The sequence below is a fragment of the Euphorbia lathyris genome, chromosome 5, assembly GCF_963576675.1.
Source record: "Euphorbia lathyris chromosome 5, ddEupLath1.1, whole genome shotgun sequence".
NCBI lineage: Eukaryota > Viridiplantae > Streptophyta > Magnoliopsida > Malpighiales > Euphorbiaceae > Euphorbia > Euphorbia lathyris.
This window is the reverse complement of record NC_088914.1, coordinates 14,243,804-14,261,799: the sequence shown is the minus strand read 5'-3', so window position 1 is coordinate 14,261,799 and position 17,996 is coordinate 14,243,804. Positions and strand designations below refer to the sequence as shown.

Below are 17,996 nucleotides of genomic sequence, written 5' to 3'. Positions count from 1 at the left end.
TTTAATTTAGATTCCTACTATTATAAATTTATTTGTTGATAATTTTATTAATTGGCTGATTTAAAGCATATACATATTAAATATTTTAAATTTAGTACTAACAACAATGATTTATCACAATTTTATCAAATACTAATATAAATAAACTAATATCAAACAACTAACAATAATATACAATAGAATTAAAACATACTAATAACAATAGTTCATCACAATTTCATCGAACGCTAATCATAATTAAGCTAATATCAAACAACTAACGACAACGAACAACTAATCACAACAATTAAAACAAACATAAGCTACTAATCGAAACAAAGCTTTAAGCTTTTTTTATAATAAATGCTCATTTAATTTGAAGCTTTTATGATAAAAAATTAAAGTAATGATATAAAATTCAAAGGCTAATCCATGAGTTAGAAAGCCTAATTGATATATTATAAGATTTGAATTAGGAATCCAAATCAGCATAATTAAGTTATTGATGAACCTTAACAATTAACAAATGTATCAACTATTAACAACTTTGACCCCAAAGCTCCAACCATATATATATACTATGTATACATATATATATATTGATATTAGAGCTTGAACCTTACTACCTAAAAGCTTAAATTAAAATCTTCACAAATTTTTTCTGTTCTTCTATGTACATGGAAATCTAGACAACACCAAATGCAAACTGTAATGCTAATGCTGATGCTGATTTAAGTTAAAAGGGGTGCAATTTAAGGGCAACGAATTGAAAAGGAAACCGTTTTTTTAGCAGCTAGTTTAGATCAATGTCGACGCGTTCTGGGTTCCCTCTTTCGGTTTGGTTGTTGACTAGTTCTATTCCCAGCTGCCCCTTATCTCCAGCACCAAATGCATACAATTTCCCGGATTCAGTTAGAGCGAATGTGTGAGCATTCCAGTATATGGAATTCGTCAGGCTGATCTGCACAACTCTTTCATTCACTTCCTTCAGTGATGTTACGAGTTCCGGGCTCAACACATTGGTATGCACATTTCCCTATAAGAAGAAACATCGAATTTAGACTATAGAATGACAGTATTTACTAATGCGCGAGATTATTTCGATATATCAACGAAGGGCGGAAATCTCATGGTAAAGGAAATTATGAATTCAGAAAACATATTAAATTGCATTCTACGGAACCATTTGTACCTGTCCATCATCATCAACAGCAGCAGCATTATGTCCGAGACTAGCAGATTCGCCACAACCGAATGAGTATACATCGCCATCATTGGATACCACAAATGTTGTGTAATCCCCAGTAGCAACATGAATAGCTTTGACATTGCTCAATGCTTCAACCACCTTAGGAACCGACTCACAGTCTTCGTTCCCATGACCTAAGCACCCATAACGTCCCCAACCCCATGTGCAAACCCGACCATCCTGCCCTACCACAGCAGCATGCCAGGCACCAGCTGCAACTACCATAGGTTGAAGGTTTAAGACCCGAAATTGTTCTATCAGTCGAGGATACTTCTCATCGGTTCTTGACCCGTGCCCCAGCTTCCCACCCAATCCACATCCAACAGAGTATACCGACCTGATACACATTAAACGAACATCACATAGTTTAGCAACATCATCCATTGTTAACACCACACTATCACATTCATGTATAGGCATACAAACAGATAACGAAACTCACATGCCGCTCGGTTGACAAGCCAGAGCAAGAAGGTAACAGTATCCGGCTGCAATTTGCACCACCGGTATATTCTCAAGTGCCCCCAACAAAGGATGGGGTTCTACATCAGTTGGTTCGGTTTGGTGACCAAGTTTGCTATCACTGCCCCAAGAAAATGTGTAAACACGGCCTTCTCTGGATAAGACGGCTGTGAAGAAATTCCCAATTGCAGCTTGAACCACATAAATGTTTTTCAAAGATTCAACCAGCTGTGGAGTTGAAACCATTTTGGCTCCCTGAAGTGCATACTCAGCTTCTCCGAACGAGTCCCTTCCAAAGGCATAAACTTGTCCGGCATCACTAATGAGCATTGTCCTGCCAGGCCCCGCAGCTGCTTGGATAATTCGAATGCCTTGCAGAGATCTGCAACATAGTCAAGTTCCATTATCACCCTTCGCTTTTCCAATCCCTGCATTCACAATATCCGGTCTAAGTAATGATCACAGAATTCGCAACCTGATTTGTCGAGGTCGCCATTCCTCTTCAGTGGTGCCATGACCAAGTTGTCCCGAACTATTCGAGCCGAAGGAGTACACTGATCCCTTTGATGTCACAGCAATACTATGGCCAGGTCCTGCTATTGCTTGGGATTTCTCCCTCCTGCAACAAGCTTCTCCAGCCAGCAAGAACCTGAGGACAAGCTTCCAAGAGCCCCCACATCTTTGCTTCAAATCTAGCCGCTCCTCAGGTGTCATTGGCTTAAATATAGCTCTCTTTTCACACATATCAAGAGCTGCGAGCTCCGAAATGGACAATTCATAATCCGGAGCAAAGTTTGCAGGCTGCCTAAAGAAGGAACATGTTGCCTGCCATAACCCACATTACAATACAAATCAAATCAGCAGCATTATCGATTCTAGCAAGAAAAAAATAGCTAAACAATTGCAGTACATAGCAGAAGAATACATGCCTCTAGTTTTGCAAGATCTTGAGGATCCAAATTACAAGCAGTTAAGACATGAAGAACAATGGATGGATTAGCAGCCAAGGGAAACTCGCCAGGAGTGGATTCGCCAAAACAATGGCGTTGATTTCGTTGAAATGTTGACACAGGGGGAGCAGCAACAATGGCATTGATGGACTGGTCAGTTAAGTTATGGTATTGTATACTTGAGGTTCCACTTGTTGTGGCATCCATGGGCACTGCTCAAAATTATTGCAGTGCCCAAACTTGGCCAATGAAAGTTATTCAAATTGCTGTTAAAATCAACACATACATTAGTTTCCCCTATGTTGCAATCCAACTCTACAATCATTTACAATGCTGTCTACCTTCAATTGGGAGCTATTCAGCAAGCTTCAGCTCTCAAACCTACAGATAAAACAAGTTGAAACTACAATTAATGAAAATTCAGATTAAAGAACTTGTAAATTAAGGGCAATACTTGATCAAACTCATAGGGGAAAAAGAACAATTGAATAGAAAACTTTGAAAAGAATAATACTATTCTTAGATGGAAGGATATTCCACAGAAAGCAAGGAATTCCTTCCAAACTTCTGTTCACGTAAACTCATTACAACACACAACATAAAATTGACCCGATCAAAAGAGACCCACGCCACACAAGCAAAATCAGAAACATAAAAACAGGGGATTGTGATTAATTAACACTCTATACCCATAAATTTATAATTGTATCATACCCAGATCATAAAATCAGAATCAATGGTTACGAATTACAGTTGATAAAGAGAATCTAAATTCTAACCCAAAAGGAGAATAACAAAAAGAGGAAAAGGAATTACAAAAAAAATATGGTTTAACAACTTTATAATCTCATCTGCACATTATGATCGTCATAGATCGTGATAAAAACAATTAAGATACGAAGATTACACATCATAAAAGGCCATGATTGCACAAAACCCATCTGCATCTGCCAATAATTGAAGAGAATTTCACGGTTTCTCAGGTGAAAAACACAAAATCTGGATCAAATTGGAGAACAGAGAGTGAGTTGTGTGATCAAAAGGAAGCTCCGTTATCTAAAACCAGTAAAAGAAACAGGAACAGGTTGCAAATTTGGGCAATTTAGAAGAGAATTATAGGAGATGAAAAGATAAAACGATTGGAATTTTTATTTTTTCTTTCGAAAGAGTGAATGAGAAAGAGAGAGAGAAGAGAGAGAGAGAGAGAGGTGTCTCTCATTCCTTTATATCTAGAGGTTATATGAAGGGATGAGGTGTCTCCAAGACGATGAAGGACGCAAAATTGCAAAGAGAAGCACATTTACACAAATGCATTTTTGTACGTTAACTATAGTTACTTTCTTACCTTATCATATGGTTTTACCATAATAGGATTGGGGTTGGTAATCATCCGATTATCGAATTAGTGTCAAATGAAGTGAATCAAACCGGATTAGTGTCCCGGATTAGTGTCAAATGAAATGAATCAAACTGGATTAGTGTTAAATGAAATGAATCAAACGTAACTCGGATAGGTAACATTAAAAAATAGATACGATATAATAATATTTTTAAATATATGTCATTTTTTTTATTAACATTTTAACTCGGTTTATTCAAAAGTTTGAGTTGAAGTGGATTTAGTAAACATTTAATCTCTTAATATTATGTTGGATTTGTATAATTTGTTTATAAGTCACGTTCAATTTTATTATATGTGATCATAGTTATAATTTTAGTATCTTTATTAATTTAAGAGATAAGTAAAATATGAGAAAATATTATAATAATGTTAATATTCAAATTACTTTCGAGATAGAAAATTAATCTCAACCCAATTTAAAAATTTGTGCGAATTGTGGAAATGTGGAATGAATCTTATTGATTTCAACTAGTGTAACTGAAAAGATTACAGAGAATGACTCATTGAGGAGCTATTTATACAGAAAGTAAGGAAACTAAAAGTTGTTACAGGCTGTCAATAGCATAACAGAAAAGGGAAATAATTTGGTGTGGCATAGTTGTTAACAGCCCCCCACCCTCTCTCAAGATGGAGCTTAGAAGAGTTGCACAAGAGCCATCTTGGACAGAACAGGAAGCATGTGATTGTGACTGAGTGGTTTTGTAAAAATGTCCGCGAGTTGTTCATGAGTAGAGACATGAGTAAGATCAATAAAACCTTCCTCTACACATTGTCTAGCAAATGGGCAATCAATCTCCACATGCTTGACTTTGTCATGGAATAAGGGATTGCGAGCAATGGCGATAGATGACTGACTATCACATGAGAGTGTGATAGGAAACTGCAAATCAACCAGGAAGTCCGTTAGAAGATTTGAGAGCCATTTCAATTCACAACATGTGGCAGCAATGTTGCGATATTCAGCTTCTGCTGAAGATTTGCTTGTAATATATTGCTTTTTAGTCTTCCAGGAAATCATGGAGGAGCCATAGGAAATACAGTATCCTGTGAGTGATCTGCGAGTTTTCTGACAACCGCCCCATTCAGAGTCACAAAAGGCTAAAAGATTATTGAAAGCATCGGATGAATAGAGTAGACCATAGTCTAAAGTTCCCTTCAAGTATCGCAAAACATGTAAGCCTGCATTGAAATGATGCTCACAAGGAGAGGTCATTAATTGACTTAATTGTTGGATAGAGTAGGCTACATCAGGCCTGGAGAACCCCAAATAGAGAAGTTTGCCAACCAGTTTTCTGTACTTGTCAGGTTCAAAAAGCAAAGTGCCTGGATCAGTAAGAATGACACCAGATGGCAAAGGGCTAGATGCTGGGTGGATTCACTAAGGCTTGTATCTTTGAGCATATCAACAATGTATTTAACCTGAGATAAAAGGAGACCTTCAGAAGATCTGGCTATTTCGATGCTTAAAAAATACTTGACTTGGCCAAGTTCTTTTATGGTGAAGAGATCATGCAAATACTCTTTTACTGCTGTAATGCTAGAAGGATGATTGCCAGTAATTAGAATATCATCAACGTAGATGATAAGAGCCAGGAAAACATCTTCGCTAGCTTTGATAAAAAGGCAATGATTATTGACAGATCTATGGAAACCATACAACAACAATTTTGAAGAAATTTCTTTGTGCCAAGCTCTGCCGGCCTGTTTAAGGCCATAAAGGCTCTTGACAAGTTTACAAACCATGCCAGGAGAAGCTTTTGTATATCCTTGAGGAGGTAGCAAATAGATTTCTTCATCAATTGTGCTGTGAATATAGGAGTTGTTAACATCTATTTGATGTATCTCCCAATTCCTACAAGCTGCAATACACAAATACAATCTAACAGTCACAGTTCTGGCAACAGGACTAAAAGATTCATGAAAGTCAATGTCGTATATCAGAGTAAACCCTTTAGCCACAAGCCTAGCCTTATATCTATCAACATCACCATTCTGCTTGTATTTGATCCTGAAAACCCACTTAGAGGGTAATGGCTTCTTTCCTGGTGGTAAAGTGGTTAAAAGCCATGTGTTATTTTGTTCAATGGCTTCTAGTTCTTCATTCATAGCCTGCACCCAAGTAGGATTAGAGGCAGCTTCTTGATAATTTTTCGGTTTTTTCTGTTTTGTAAGTTGCAGAACAAAAGCCTTATGAGATGGAGAGAAAGTGGTTAGAGGAAAAGGGGAAGCACTATGAAGTGCAAAATCTTTGAACCAAGAAGGAGCTTTGCTTACTCTAGTGGATCTGTGAGGTGGTTCTTGAACCGGAGTAAGAGAAGTAGAAACTGTGTCAGGAAGTATGGGTGTAGAGAACTGGTCATCAAGAGAAATGACAGGGGTTGAGTCTGAATAAGGAGGAGAAATGACATGGTCTATAGGTTCTATAGATTGAGGAGAAATGACAGGGTCTATAGGTTCTATAGATTGTGCAGATAAAGTTTTTTGAAAGGAAAAATATGTTCATGAAAAATGACATCTCGAGAGGTGATAATCTGTTTGGAATTAAGATCATAGATCTTATAGCCCTTCTTTCCTAGGGTAAAACCAAGGAAAATTCCTTTGAAAGCTTTTAGTGCTAACTTATCTACCATAGGCAAAACTTTATAATAACACAAGCAACCAAAAACGTGATAGATACTGTAATCATTCGTACCATAAAATTTGTGATGTGGTGTTTCCCAGTGTAGAATGCGGCTTGGTAAGACATTAATAATAGAAGCAGCTAGCAACACAGCCTCTCCCCAAAAAGTAACAGGTAATGCAGCATGAAACATAAGAGCTCGAGTGATTTCCAATAAGTGCCTATGTTTTCTCTCCATTATGCCATTTTGCTGTGGGGGTATAAGAACATGTGGTTTGGTGTAAAATGCCATTGGCCCTGAAAAGTTCTGCACAAGTCTTATTAACAAATTCACCACCATTGTCACTCCTCAACTTCTGCACTGGTGTTTGAAACTGTGTAGCTGCAATTTTGAAGAAAGTTTCAAGGGCTTTGAACACCTCAGTTTTGGGTTTCAATAAAACAATCCAAGTAACCCTGCTGTAATCATCCAGCAAAGTGAGAAAAAAACGAGCACCAGTATGAGAAGGCACCTGATAAGGGCCCTAGACATCTACATATAACAATTGGAAGATGCATGCAGTCTTAATCTCACTGTGGTGAAAAGAAAATATGTGCATCTTGGCAATGGGGCAGGTTTTACAATCTGCTGAGCTACAAACAATGTCAATAGGCTCTATGTGACTGAGAGCATCAAAGGAGGCATGGCCCAGCCTGAGATGCCAAATATATGCTGTGGTAGTGGGATTATTGGTGGTTAGGTTGCATTTCTGAACTCTTGCAAGTACAGAAGGAGAAAATGAGGACCTGTCAAGTAAGTACAGACCATCCATCAACCAGGCTACAGCTATCAACTGGTGAGAAGAAATGAGATGCAAATAGCAGAAATTTGTAGAAAAGGATATCTCAATCCTAGTTTGTTTGAGTAATTGACCTACAGATAACAAATTGTACTTGAAACCAGGTAAGTACAAGACATTTGTAAGTGTCAAATGAGGATGCAATGTACTGTGCCTGTGTGTTTCACAATCTGAGAAGAACTAGCAGGAAGTGAAACTGACTAACATTGTGACAAAGGGGTTAGTTCAGTAATCCAGTTTGCACTTGAACATATATGTGTGGTTGCTCCACTATCCACAATCCAGTAATTTGTAGAAGAAGCTTCAAAATCTGTGATCAATTTCACATTTCCTGAAAAACCAGAAAAACCTGCAAAAGTGTTCAAGTCATGTAAAGGGGATTCTAAACTGCTAGAGGCAATATTCTTCCCTTTTATCATTTCATACATTTCATGCACCATTTTCTTCATATCTCGAGGATTGAAGTCATCATCAGAATCAATATTTTCACTAGGATTATATCCTGTGGAAACTGCATTTGCTCTAGCTCATTTTCTTGAAGCTCTTTTGTTTTTGCCCTTTGGATCTTTCCACCACTCCGGATAACCTATGAGCTTGAAACAAGTAGCTTTAGTGTGTCCAGAATAGTTGCAATGATCACAAAATTAATCTTCATTGTCCTTTTTAACCTTAGACTTATCTTTGTTGTCAAATTTCTTCAATGGTGGAGCCTTGCTAAAACTGGCAATCTCAACATTTTGATCACATGAAACTTCATTTTGCTTCTCAATTCTGAGTATCATAGAAAAAGCTTTACTAATATCTGGTAAAGGATCCATTAACAAAATCTGGCCTCTAATATGATCATATTGATCGTTTAAGCCCATAAGAAATTGTAATAATCGATCTTCCTTTGAGACTGTATTGACGATCCAAGAAGAGATAAGGCAGTCGTATTTCTTCCATTTTCGAAATGCTGGAGTTCCTGCAGGCAGTATTTCTTCATCATCGAGGATGAATCTAAGCATTTCTTTGGCAGTTAATACTCGAATCATAGCACTACTCCATGACAAGTAGTTTGTGCTGGTAAGTTGAATATTGATGATCACAAGACTTGGATTCTCTGTGGAGGAAAAAGATGGAGTTGTCTGGATCCCGAAAGGATTCACATTATCATTCGTCATCTCGACTTCCTCTGCAAACGGATCTCCAGTGTTGATTTCATTTGCTCGTCTTCTTTGCTACATTGTAACAATCGATTCTCAATAGATTTAGTGAAGCTCTGATACCATGTGGAAATGTGGAATGAATCTTATTGATTTCAACTAGTGTAACTGAAAAGATTATAGAGAATGACTCATTGAGGAGCTATTTATACAGAAAGTAAGGAAACTAAAAGTTGTTACAAGTTGTTACATGCTGTCAACAGCATAACAAAAAAGGGAAATAATCTGGTGTGTCATAGTTGCTAACACGAATTTTGTTTTCAATCCAACTATGTTTTGTTTAATAAAACACTAACCTAATAAATTGTGTCGATTTCATATCGTGTTGTTGGGTGGTTTTTAGCAGAGATGCATTTTTATACCATGGTTTCTTTCTTACCTTATCATGTGGTTTTTACCATAATCAGAGTCAGAGTTGGTAACAGTGAAATTGTCGGATTAGCATCAAATGAAATGAATCAAATGAATTGGGGTTGGTAACACTAAAAAAGTATAGACGATATAATAATATTTCTAAATATATCAGTTTTATTAATAACAATTTAACTTTGAATTCAAAAGTTTGATTTAAAATCGACTTAATAAATATTTAATATGTTAATATTATGTTGGATTTACGTAAGTTAGGTTTAATTTTATTAATTCTGGTGATAATCATAATTGTATTATCTTTTTTTTTATAATTGTATTATCTTTATTGATTAAGACAATAAGTAAAAACAGAAGAAAACATTATAATAAAATTAAATATTCAAATTAGGAAACTAATCTTAACCAAACTTAAAAATTTGTGTCAATTTTGTTTTCAATCTAGATATGTTTTTTAATAAAACAATAATCCAATAAATCGTGTTGTTGGGTGGTTTAAAGAAGAGATTCATTTTTGTATTATAATTCCTTTCTTGTCTTATCATATGATTTTACCATAATCAAAATTGGGATTGGTAACAATGGAATTATTGGATAGTGTCAAATGAAATGAATCAAACGAATTAGGGTTGGTAACACTAGAAAATAGACAATATAATCATATTTCTAAATATGTCATTTTTATTATTGACAATTTAACTTTGATTATTTAAAAGTTTGATTAAGATCGATTCAATAAACATTTAATCTGTTAATATTATGTCAAATTTATGTAATGTGTTTAAAAGGTAACGTTTAATTTTATTATTTCTGATGATAATCGTAGCTTTATTATTTTTATTGATTGAGACAATACGTAAAAATATGAGAAAACATTATTATAATATTAAATATCCGAGTTAGGAAACTAATCTTAACCCAACTTAAAAATTTGTATAAATTTTGTTTTCAATCCAAATATGTTTTGTTTAATCATGTTGGTGGGTTGTATATATAATTGCCACCTCTATATGTTTTATTTTATAATAATAATAATAAATAGTAAAAGAATAGCATTATGAGTTAAATAAAAATTAGTGTCTCACCATAATTAAGAAAAAAAATAGAGAAATAGTTAAAAAAAAAACTCTCAATTGGAGTGCTAATTAAAATCGTGTTAAGTCATCTATATATTTCACATATAATTATATATGATATAATAATAACAAAAATAATAATTATATTGAATGAGTTATCTCCATCAATAGAGTTAGAAATTAACAACCTTATCCTCGTATAGAGGGGACAATTATGTATACGATCCAACAACACGATTAAACAAAATTGACATAAATTTTTAAGTTGTGTTAAGATTGGCTTCCTAACTTAAACATTTAATATTACTATTATAATGTTTTCTTGTATTTTTATTTATTGTTTTAATTAATAAAATAATGATTGATTACAATTATCACCATAAATAATAAAATTGAACGTGACTTCTAAACTCATTACATAAATCCAACATAATATTAGTAGATTAAATGTTGATTATATCAATTTTAAATCAAACTTTTGATATATATATATATATATATATATATATATATATATATATAGTTTATTTAAAAATAAATATAATGATTAAGATATATAATTATTGATGGTAGTATAAATTAAGCTATATAAAAGGTATATAATATTTTGCCAAAAAAATATCATTTTTATTTTTAACATCATCGAAATTAACCATCAAATTATAAATTATAGTAACTATAAAGATGTCATGTGTCAAAACTGAAGTTAGACTTAAAAAATCAAATTAATAATATTGAATCGGTTAAAATTAAAATGTATGATCTGACCTAAAGATATAAATTTGAACCATTTAAAATTCTTAATTACATCACATGGCTCAAGCATTTGCTGCAATTTTTTCCATCTCAATGGACAAATGCCTTTAATGCCTAAATTAAGAAAAATTAAAAAAAAAATTAGTTGATGGTCTAAATAACATAATCATCTGATCAAATCAAAACACACAAAATAATCTCAATCGATAATTAATTCGAAAAGCGTTCTAACTTTTAATCAAAGATCATTTCACATGAAACAGTTTACATGATTAATAGAAAATTTCATCTCCTTAAATTTTCTCCTTGAGGGGGTGAGAGAGTTATATTATGGTCAAACTCATCTCTCACGCAATCTATTTATACCTCTTTTCCATTTGATCTCTCTCTCTCTCTCTCTCTCTCTCTAAGAGATATAAGTACTAATCCTTGTATCTTTCATCTTTTTTGAACTCATGGATTGAATCGGAGAGAAATGTGCGGTAGTTTAAAAAACTACTAAATCGTAGAAAAATGAGAAGTAGTTTATAAAGGACCAGTAAAGCCCAACAAACCAGAAGCCCAAATCCGCATTCAGAAGAAACACTTCAGCCTGCCCGGAATTCTTGAGAATATCATTGGACGAAGCTTTTGGTCCTCTAAGTCAACAATTAGTTTCCAGTTATGGCAATTCGCCAGAAAGATCATAATCCCAAAGAAGAATAGAAGACCAAACTTCTCAACGGACATCTTCTTGATTCAAATGGCTAGTTGAATTTCTGCCTATATAAAAAAAGCTCAAGAACAAATTCGAACCAGAGAAAAGATTTTAAGCGCAAAAAGCTATACACGAGATATACTCTGAAAAGTAAAAAATCGAGCAAATTACTAAACACAATCAAATTTCATATTTGTGTAGTCATTTGAGAGAGAGATTAGTTCAACTCATTTTCTATGTGAAAATCTATAATCTTTCGATTGTATTCAGTAGTTGTTTGTTACTTTGGTTATATAAGTAGCAAAGTGTGAATTAGCATGAGTGTTGAGCGAATGTACTTCATTCAAACTTAGGATTTTTTTTGTAAAAGGTTGTTCTCTACTTCTGAAAGAGATCGTTAGTGGATTAAAGCTCAAAAGAAGGTATCTTGAGGACTGAACGTAGGCAAGAGGCCGAACTAGTATAAATCTGTTGAGTATTTCTTTCTCTGCTATTGCCTTTTACTTCTACTGAATTATATATACTTAGAACTTTATCTCACATATCAACACTCTGAATGTTCTTGAAACTATGCATATTTTACATATCACTTGCTTTACGTTCTTCAGAACCTCTGATAAAGAGTCATCCTATGAGTTGGGAATTATCAGAAGCTGAAGCAATCTCAGCAGACTGAATTGTTGAATAGCTCAGTAGAATGAAATTACATCTGATACTGAAATTACCCTCTATGCTATATTGACTTGAGTAAAAACTTTTGAAGGCGTAAAATTATTCAATAGTTCTATTCACCTCCCTTTTAGAACTATTCCGCATTATTAGGGACCAACAAAGATATCAATGAGATACCTCGCCTTAAAGTTCCATATGAACGGAGGTCCAACCACATCTAGGGGAAGTTAGAGGGAAGCCTACACAATCTTCTTACAAGAGGTGATAGAAGAAGAAGAAGAAGAAACAGAGGAACTCATGTAACAATCGATGGGCGAGATATATATACTGACCTTAGCACCAAGGAAAGATATGCAAATAGTGAAAAATCTAAAAAGAAGAAGAAGTCAAAGAGGAGCTCAAGAATGTGCTGGTAGTAGAGCAAGAGGTATTCACTTAGTGTGTAGGATATATCAAGGGTATAAGGCCCGATATTATGACTCATAAGTTGAATTTAGATCCTATGGCTATCCTAGTATCCTAAAAGAATAGGAATCATGCGCCCAATAGACAGGAACTCATCAAAGAAGTAAGTAAGTTGCTCGATGTAAGGTTCGTAAAATAAATAACATACCCAAAATGGTTGGCCAATGTTGTGTTAGTAAAAAAATTTTGAATGACACATACATGATGTGTGTAGGTTCATGAATATGAACAAGGAACGTTCCAAAGATAAGTATCATTTACCAAGCATAGATCATATAGTTGATTCGATTGTAGAGAACAAAGTTTATTCTTGCACATATGTCAAAATGGGTTATCACGCATCCAAATGGACCACAAAGATGCAAAGTGAATGACCTTCACAACATATCAAGGCATGTACAACTACAAAATAATGTCGTTTGGTCTAAAAAATATCGGGGCAACATACTAGAGGTTGGCAAATAAATTTTTTGCATACCAAATAGGCAAAAATGTGGAGGTGTATGTAAATGATATGGTGATTAAGAGAAAACATGTTGTGGATCATCCGAATGATGTTCGAGAAACCTTTAAGGCTATGAAGAAGTACGATCTTAGGTTAAACCCAGTGAAATGCACATTTTGAGTGAACGTCGAGAAGTTTCAAAGGTACATGATCGGTTAGAGAGGAATAGAGGTAAACCCAGAAAAATAAAGGAGTGATGGAGATGAAGCCCCCTAGGTATATAAACGAGGTTCAAAAGCTAAACGAGTGCAACAGAAGCATGGGACGATTTATCTCTTTCTCAAAAAAGAGGTGTTTGCCATTATATAAAGCCATAAAAAGCTAAGTAGTTCGAGTGGACAAGTGAATGTTAGACAGCCTTCGAAGGTATCAAGAAGTTTCTCTCCATTTCGCGGTTAATGAGCAGTCCAAAAAAGGGAGAATAGTTATATCTCTATCTATTTGTGGTAGGTGAAACAATTTTCACGGTACTAGTAAGTGAAGAGGCAAGACATCAATTTCTATGCAACAAGGTGTTATAGGAAGTCATACCGAAATATTAAAAGGTAGACAAATGGCCCTAGGGATAGTGTCAACATTTGTGAAACCGTGACTATATTTTTAGACGCACATGATAGTGGTTTGCACCAGGACTCCTCGGTGAAAAATCTTGCAAAAGCTAGAGGCCTCGAGTCGCTTTGTGGAATGGGTTATAAGGTTGGGAGATTTTTACATTTGATTTGAGGGGCTTCCTCACTTAAAGACCAGGTGTTGGAAGATTTATTCAATAAGTTCACATAGGAAGAGATCTAGATGAGTCAGAAAAGAAGGAAATGTGGAAATGTACACAGCCGAAGCATCTTCCCAAGAGGGTGATGGAGTCAGAATAGTAATCGAAGGACTCGATAGGATCCAGATTGATTATGCTACAAATTTATATTTCCCCACTACCAACAATGCAATGGAATATATGAGTATGGTTAAAGAGATGCAACTTATCGAAAAATCAACCCTGATAGGGTCAACATCTTCAGCAACTCTAAATTGAAAGGGTATGGTCTGGAAACTAAACTGAACCAAACTAGAATAATCGAAAACTAAGTAGCGCCTAAAATGAAAATCGAACCTAACCGCATAATATTAACAAACTGAACTGAACCGAACAAAATATTTCGGGTCAGTTCGATTCGGTTTCGATTTCATCACATACTAAATAAATTATTTTTATTTTTTATTTTACGTTATATTATTATAATATTTGTATTAGAGTTGCCTCAATAATAAAGGTGGCATAAAATGAGAAAATATTTAACTATTTATTATCACCTATTTATCCCTTCACACAATAATTTGTACATTTTATAAAATGTATTTTAATTCATTTTATTGAACACTACATACCTAGTGTTTCATACAGGTATATCATTAAATGTTGTTTAGTTAGTTATAACTAACGTACTTTAATCATAAACAATAAAAAGAGGACATGTTTTGAATTGAGATCTATTAAGCAGTAGATATATTTTAAGTCCAAAAAACATATAAACATGTACTTTAATCCCTTTAATTAATCTCTATTTCAGTCGTTGAGTTAATTCGGTTATTTTTTCATAAAAACCGAACCAATCGATATTAGTGATATATTTCATAAAGTAAGACCGAAACCAAACTTGTTAGACTGAAAAACTGCAATGCATAGGTTCGGCTGGTTATTCCGGTCTACTTCGGTTTTTGAACACCCTTAAGCTAGAGGTTTAGTAAGATAACTAATTATATACATAGCACAATCACATGCGCATACAGTTAAATTTACATGCATTCAAGTGACCAACCATTAAATACGACTTTAAATATTCATATATTACTTTATTTTAGGACCCTGCTGACCAATCATTAAATACCAATTATTAGATTTTAGAAAGTTAATATTATTATTTGATTACTGAAGGGATTATCTATTAAATAATCCTAATACAAACACGAGTTTAAGGTTTACCTCTTACAGAGAAGAATCCGTTGAGTTGATTAACAAGGAAGAGTCGGATCTACCATGATATTTTGCGTTTTAACGTTTTTTTTTTACTATTTTCACCTTTTTTCGTGTTTTAATCCTTTTCTTGTTTTTTTCACGTTTTACCGTTTTTACTATTTTTAACGTTTTCCTTAAATAATATATATTAAATATCTATACTATATATAATTACGGAAGCAGAGAGAAATGAGAAGAAATGTTTTAGAGATCTTTTTAATGAGTTGTCAACGTAGTAAAAAATCAGATTAAAAATATTTAATTAATTAAAAATAACAAATTTATATTTATAATATATTAAATAATTACTAGCCTATTAATTAAAATAATAAAAGAAAGCAAGAGTTACGGGAAAATGAAAAAACACAAAGCAAAGGAAATCCAAAAGTCACAAATAAACTTCTATATAAAGCATGATAGATAGTATTCCACCATTATATTCATTGGTCACGATAGATAGTATTATATTTCTGAAGGTAAATATTCGATTTTTTTCATATGTTGTAGTTATTTTGTTCTCAATTATGTTGTTGTTTTATTTTTATTAAACAATAGTTGTTATAGTTTCATCTTTCAGATTCATTTCTGTTGTTACCCAGGTTCTATACTTCTCGCTATCTTATCCATGTTTTCTTTTTTATTTGTCTTTTTTTCCAAACTGATAGCTTCAATTGAAGAAATCCGACAGAAATAGAAGATGCATGAACAACTAAAACCGGAAAACACAAAAGTGTCAAAAATTACAAGAAATTCTTATGTTTCTCAAGGTAATTATTCGATTTTTTTTCATATGTTGTAGTTATTTTTGTTCTCAATTGTGTTGTTGTTTTCTTTTTATTAAACAATAGTTGTTCTAGTTTCATTTTTCACAGATGAAATTCCATTTCTATCGTTGCCCAGGTTCCATACCTCTCGCTACCTTATCAATGTTTTCTTTTTTATTTGTCTTTTTTTTTCAAAATGACTAAAATAAAGATTTTGTAAATTTGTATTCTTTTTTAGTATATGTTGCTAGGTGTTATCGTTTCGATTACTAACTCTTAACTAAAATTTAGATTTTCGGCTTTATATGAACTCAATTTTTGGCTTTCTCAACTGTGTTGTTGTTTTATTTTTATTAAACAATTGTTGTTATAGTTTCATCTTTCAGAGATTAAATTCCATTTCTGTCGTTATCCAGATTTCATACCTCTCACTACCTTATCCATGTTTTCTTTTTTATTTATTTATTTTTCAAAATGACTAAAATAAAGATTTTGTATATTTGCATTCTTTTTTAGTATATGTTCCTAGGTGTTATCGTTTTGATTGTTAACTCTAACTAAAATAAAATATTAAAGAGATATTAGAATATTATACTTACAATGAAGTTTATTTCAATATAAATTATGTTATATTATTATTATTATCAAGAAGTTATTTTTTCCCAATTTTCTAGACAAGGAGATTGTAAACGTCTAATACGCTTGATAAGATGTTTATTCTTGAAGAATGTGGATTATGCTAGATACGAATTCAAAATCAAGGTAAATAAAAATAAATTTTAATGCTCAAAATCCTAAAAATGTACATTAATTATGGATATTGAGATAATTGTTTTTGCAACATTGGCTTATATAATTTTTAACTATTATATTATGGTTCGTACAAAATTGTTAGTATTTCAAGAGTTTTTAACAGATGAAAATAAAATATGATCATAGGACAAATTATTGAAAAATATTAATTAAGAAAATATTATTATTTGAATCTCTTCAAATTCTTAAATGTTGAGCATAATGATTCTAATTAATATAATTAATTTCACATATTAATTATAAAACGTTTTTTTTTTATACTGAGTGGTTACAATTGCGATTTAATTCTATTTAACTAAAATTAATTTATGGACTTAATACTTCATTAAGAAAAAATAAAATGTTTAATTAATGGGCAAAAAATATTTTCACTCTCCTCTTTATACGCTTATGTCTCGACATTCTCTCTTATTTTCAAAAAAAAAACCCCCCGAGAGGAAGATGGTTCTCTCCTAATTATCTTTTTCGTCCCTTCATTTTTTTTCAATTCTTTTATTTGTATTTCTTACTTACAAAATTCAAGAATATATAATTATTAGAAAATATTAATGAAGTCAAATAAGTGATATCTGTGAGTATGACTGATATTCTATATAGTGAAAGAATGAAGAACAAATTGATCGAATGTCTTGATGAGATATTACGAGATGAAAATAGGAAAAATCGTCATCTTAAAGTGATTCAATTAGATATATTGGGTTATTGAAGCAGAATGAATAATTGAATTCGAATACTTGGTGATCATGAAATTCTATCAACCAAAATAATTATCATCAAGATGAATTTGTGACTAATTCTAACGAATTTTATTTTTTTTTATATGTAACATATTGAATTGATAAAGTTTCTTCATATGCAACATTAGAAAAGTATTGATTGTAATAGTTTATAGAATAATATATTGATGTTGCTTCCATTTTAACATAGATTGTAATTCTTTTGTATCTTATATATAATATTTAATTTTAATTGTAGTTTAATTTAATTTTTGTTTAACCTATATTGTAATTCTTTTGTATCGTAAATATAATATTTAATTTTAATTATAGGTTAATTCAATTTTTGATTTTTTATTATATTCTAATATATTTCTTAATTAATCTGCTATTTTATTATTATTGTTTCACAGAATATTTGAAATATGAAAATGTATTAAAATTCTTAA

General features: G+C 32.7%; 1 protein-coding gene across 1 annotated transcript; it reads right to left on the bottom strand.

Annotated features, from left to right (window-relative positions):
- Positions 1–412: 412 nt before the first annotated feature.
- LOC136229336 (ultraviolet-B receptor UVR8) lies at positions 413–3,874 on the bottom strand. The gene is made up of 7 exons (XM_066018050.1): positions 3,548–3,874; positions 2,982–3,021; positions 2,620–2,906; positions 2,166–2,515; positions 1,671–2,072; positions 1,172–1,565; positions 413–1,015 (listed from the first exon to the last, which is right to left on the bottom strand). The coding sequence occupies exons 3-7, from the start codon at positions 2,845–2,847 to the stop codon at positions 773–775; spliced, it is 1,617 nt and encodes a 538-aa protein (XP_065874122.1). The 5' UTR covers positions 2,848–2,906; positions 2,982–3,021; positions 3,548–3,874; the 3' UTR covers positions 413–772.
- Positions 3,875–17,996: the final 14,122 nt, after the last annotated feature.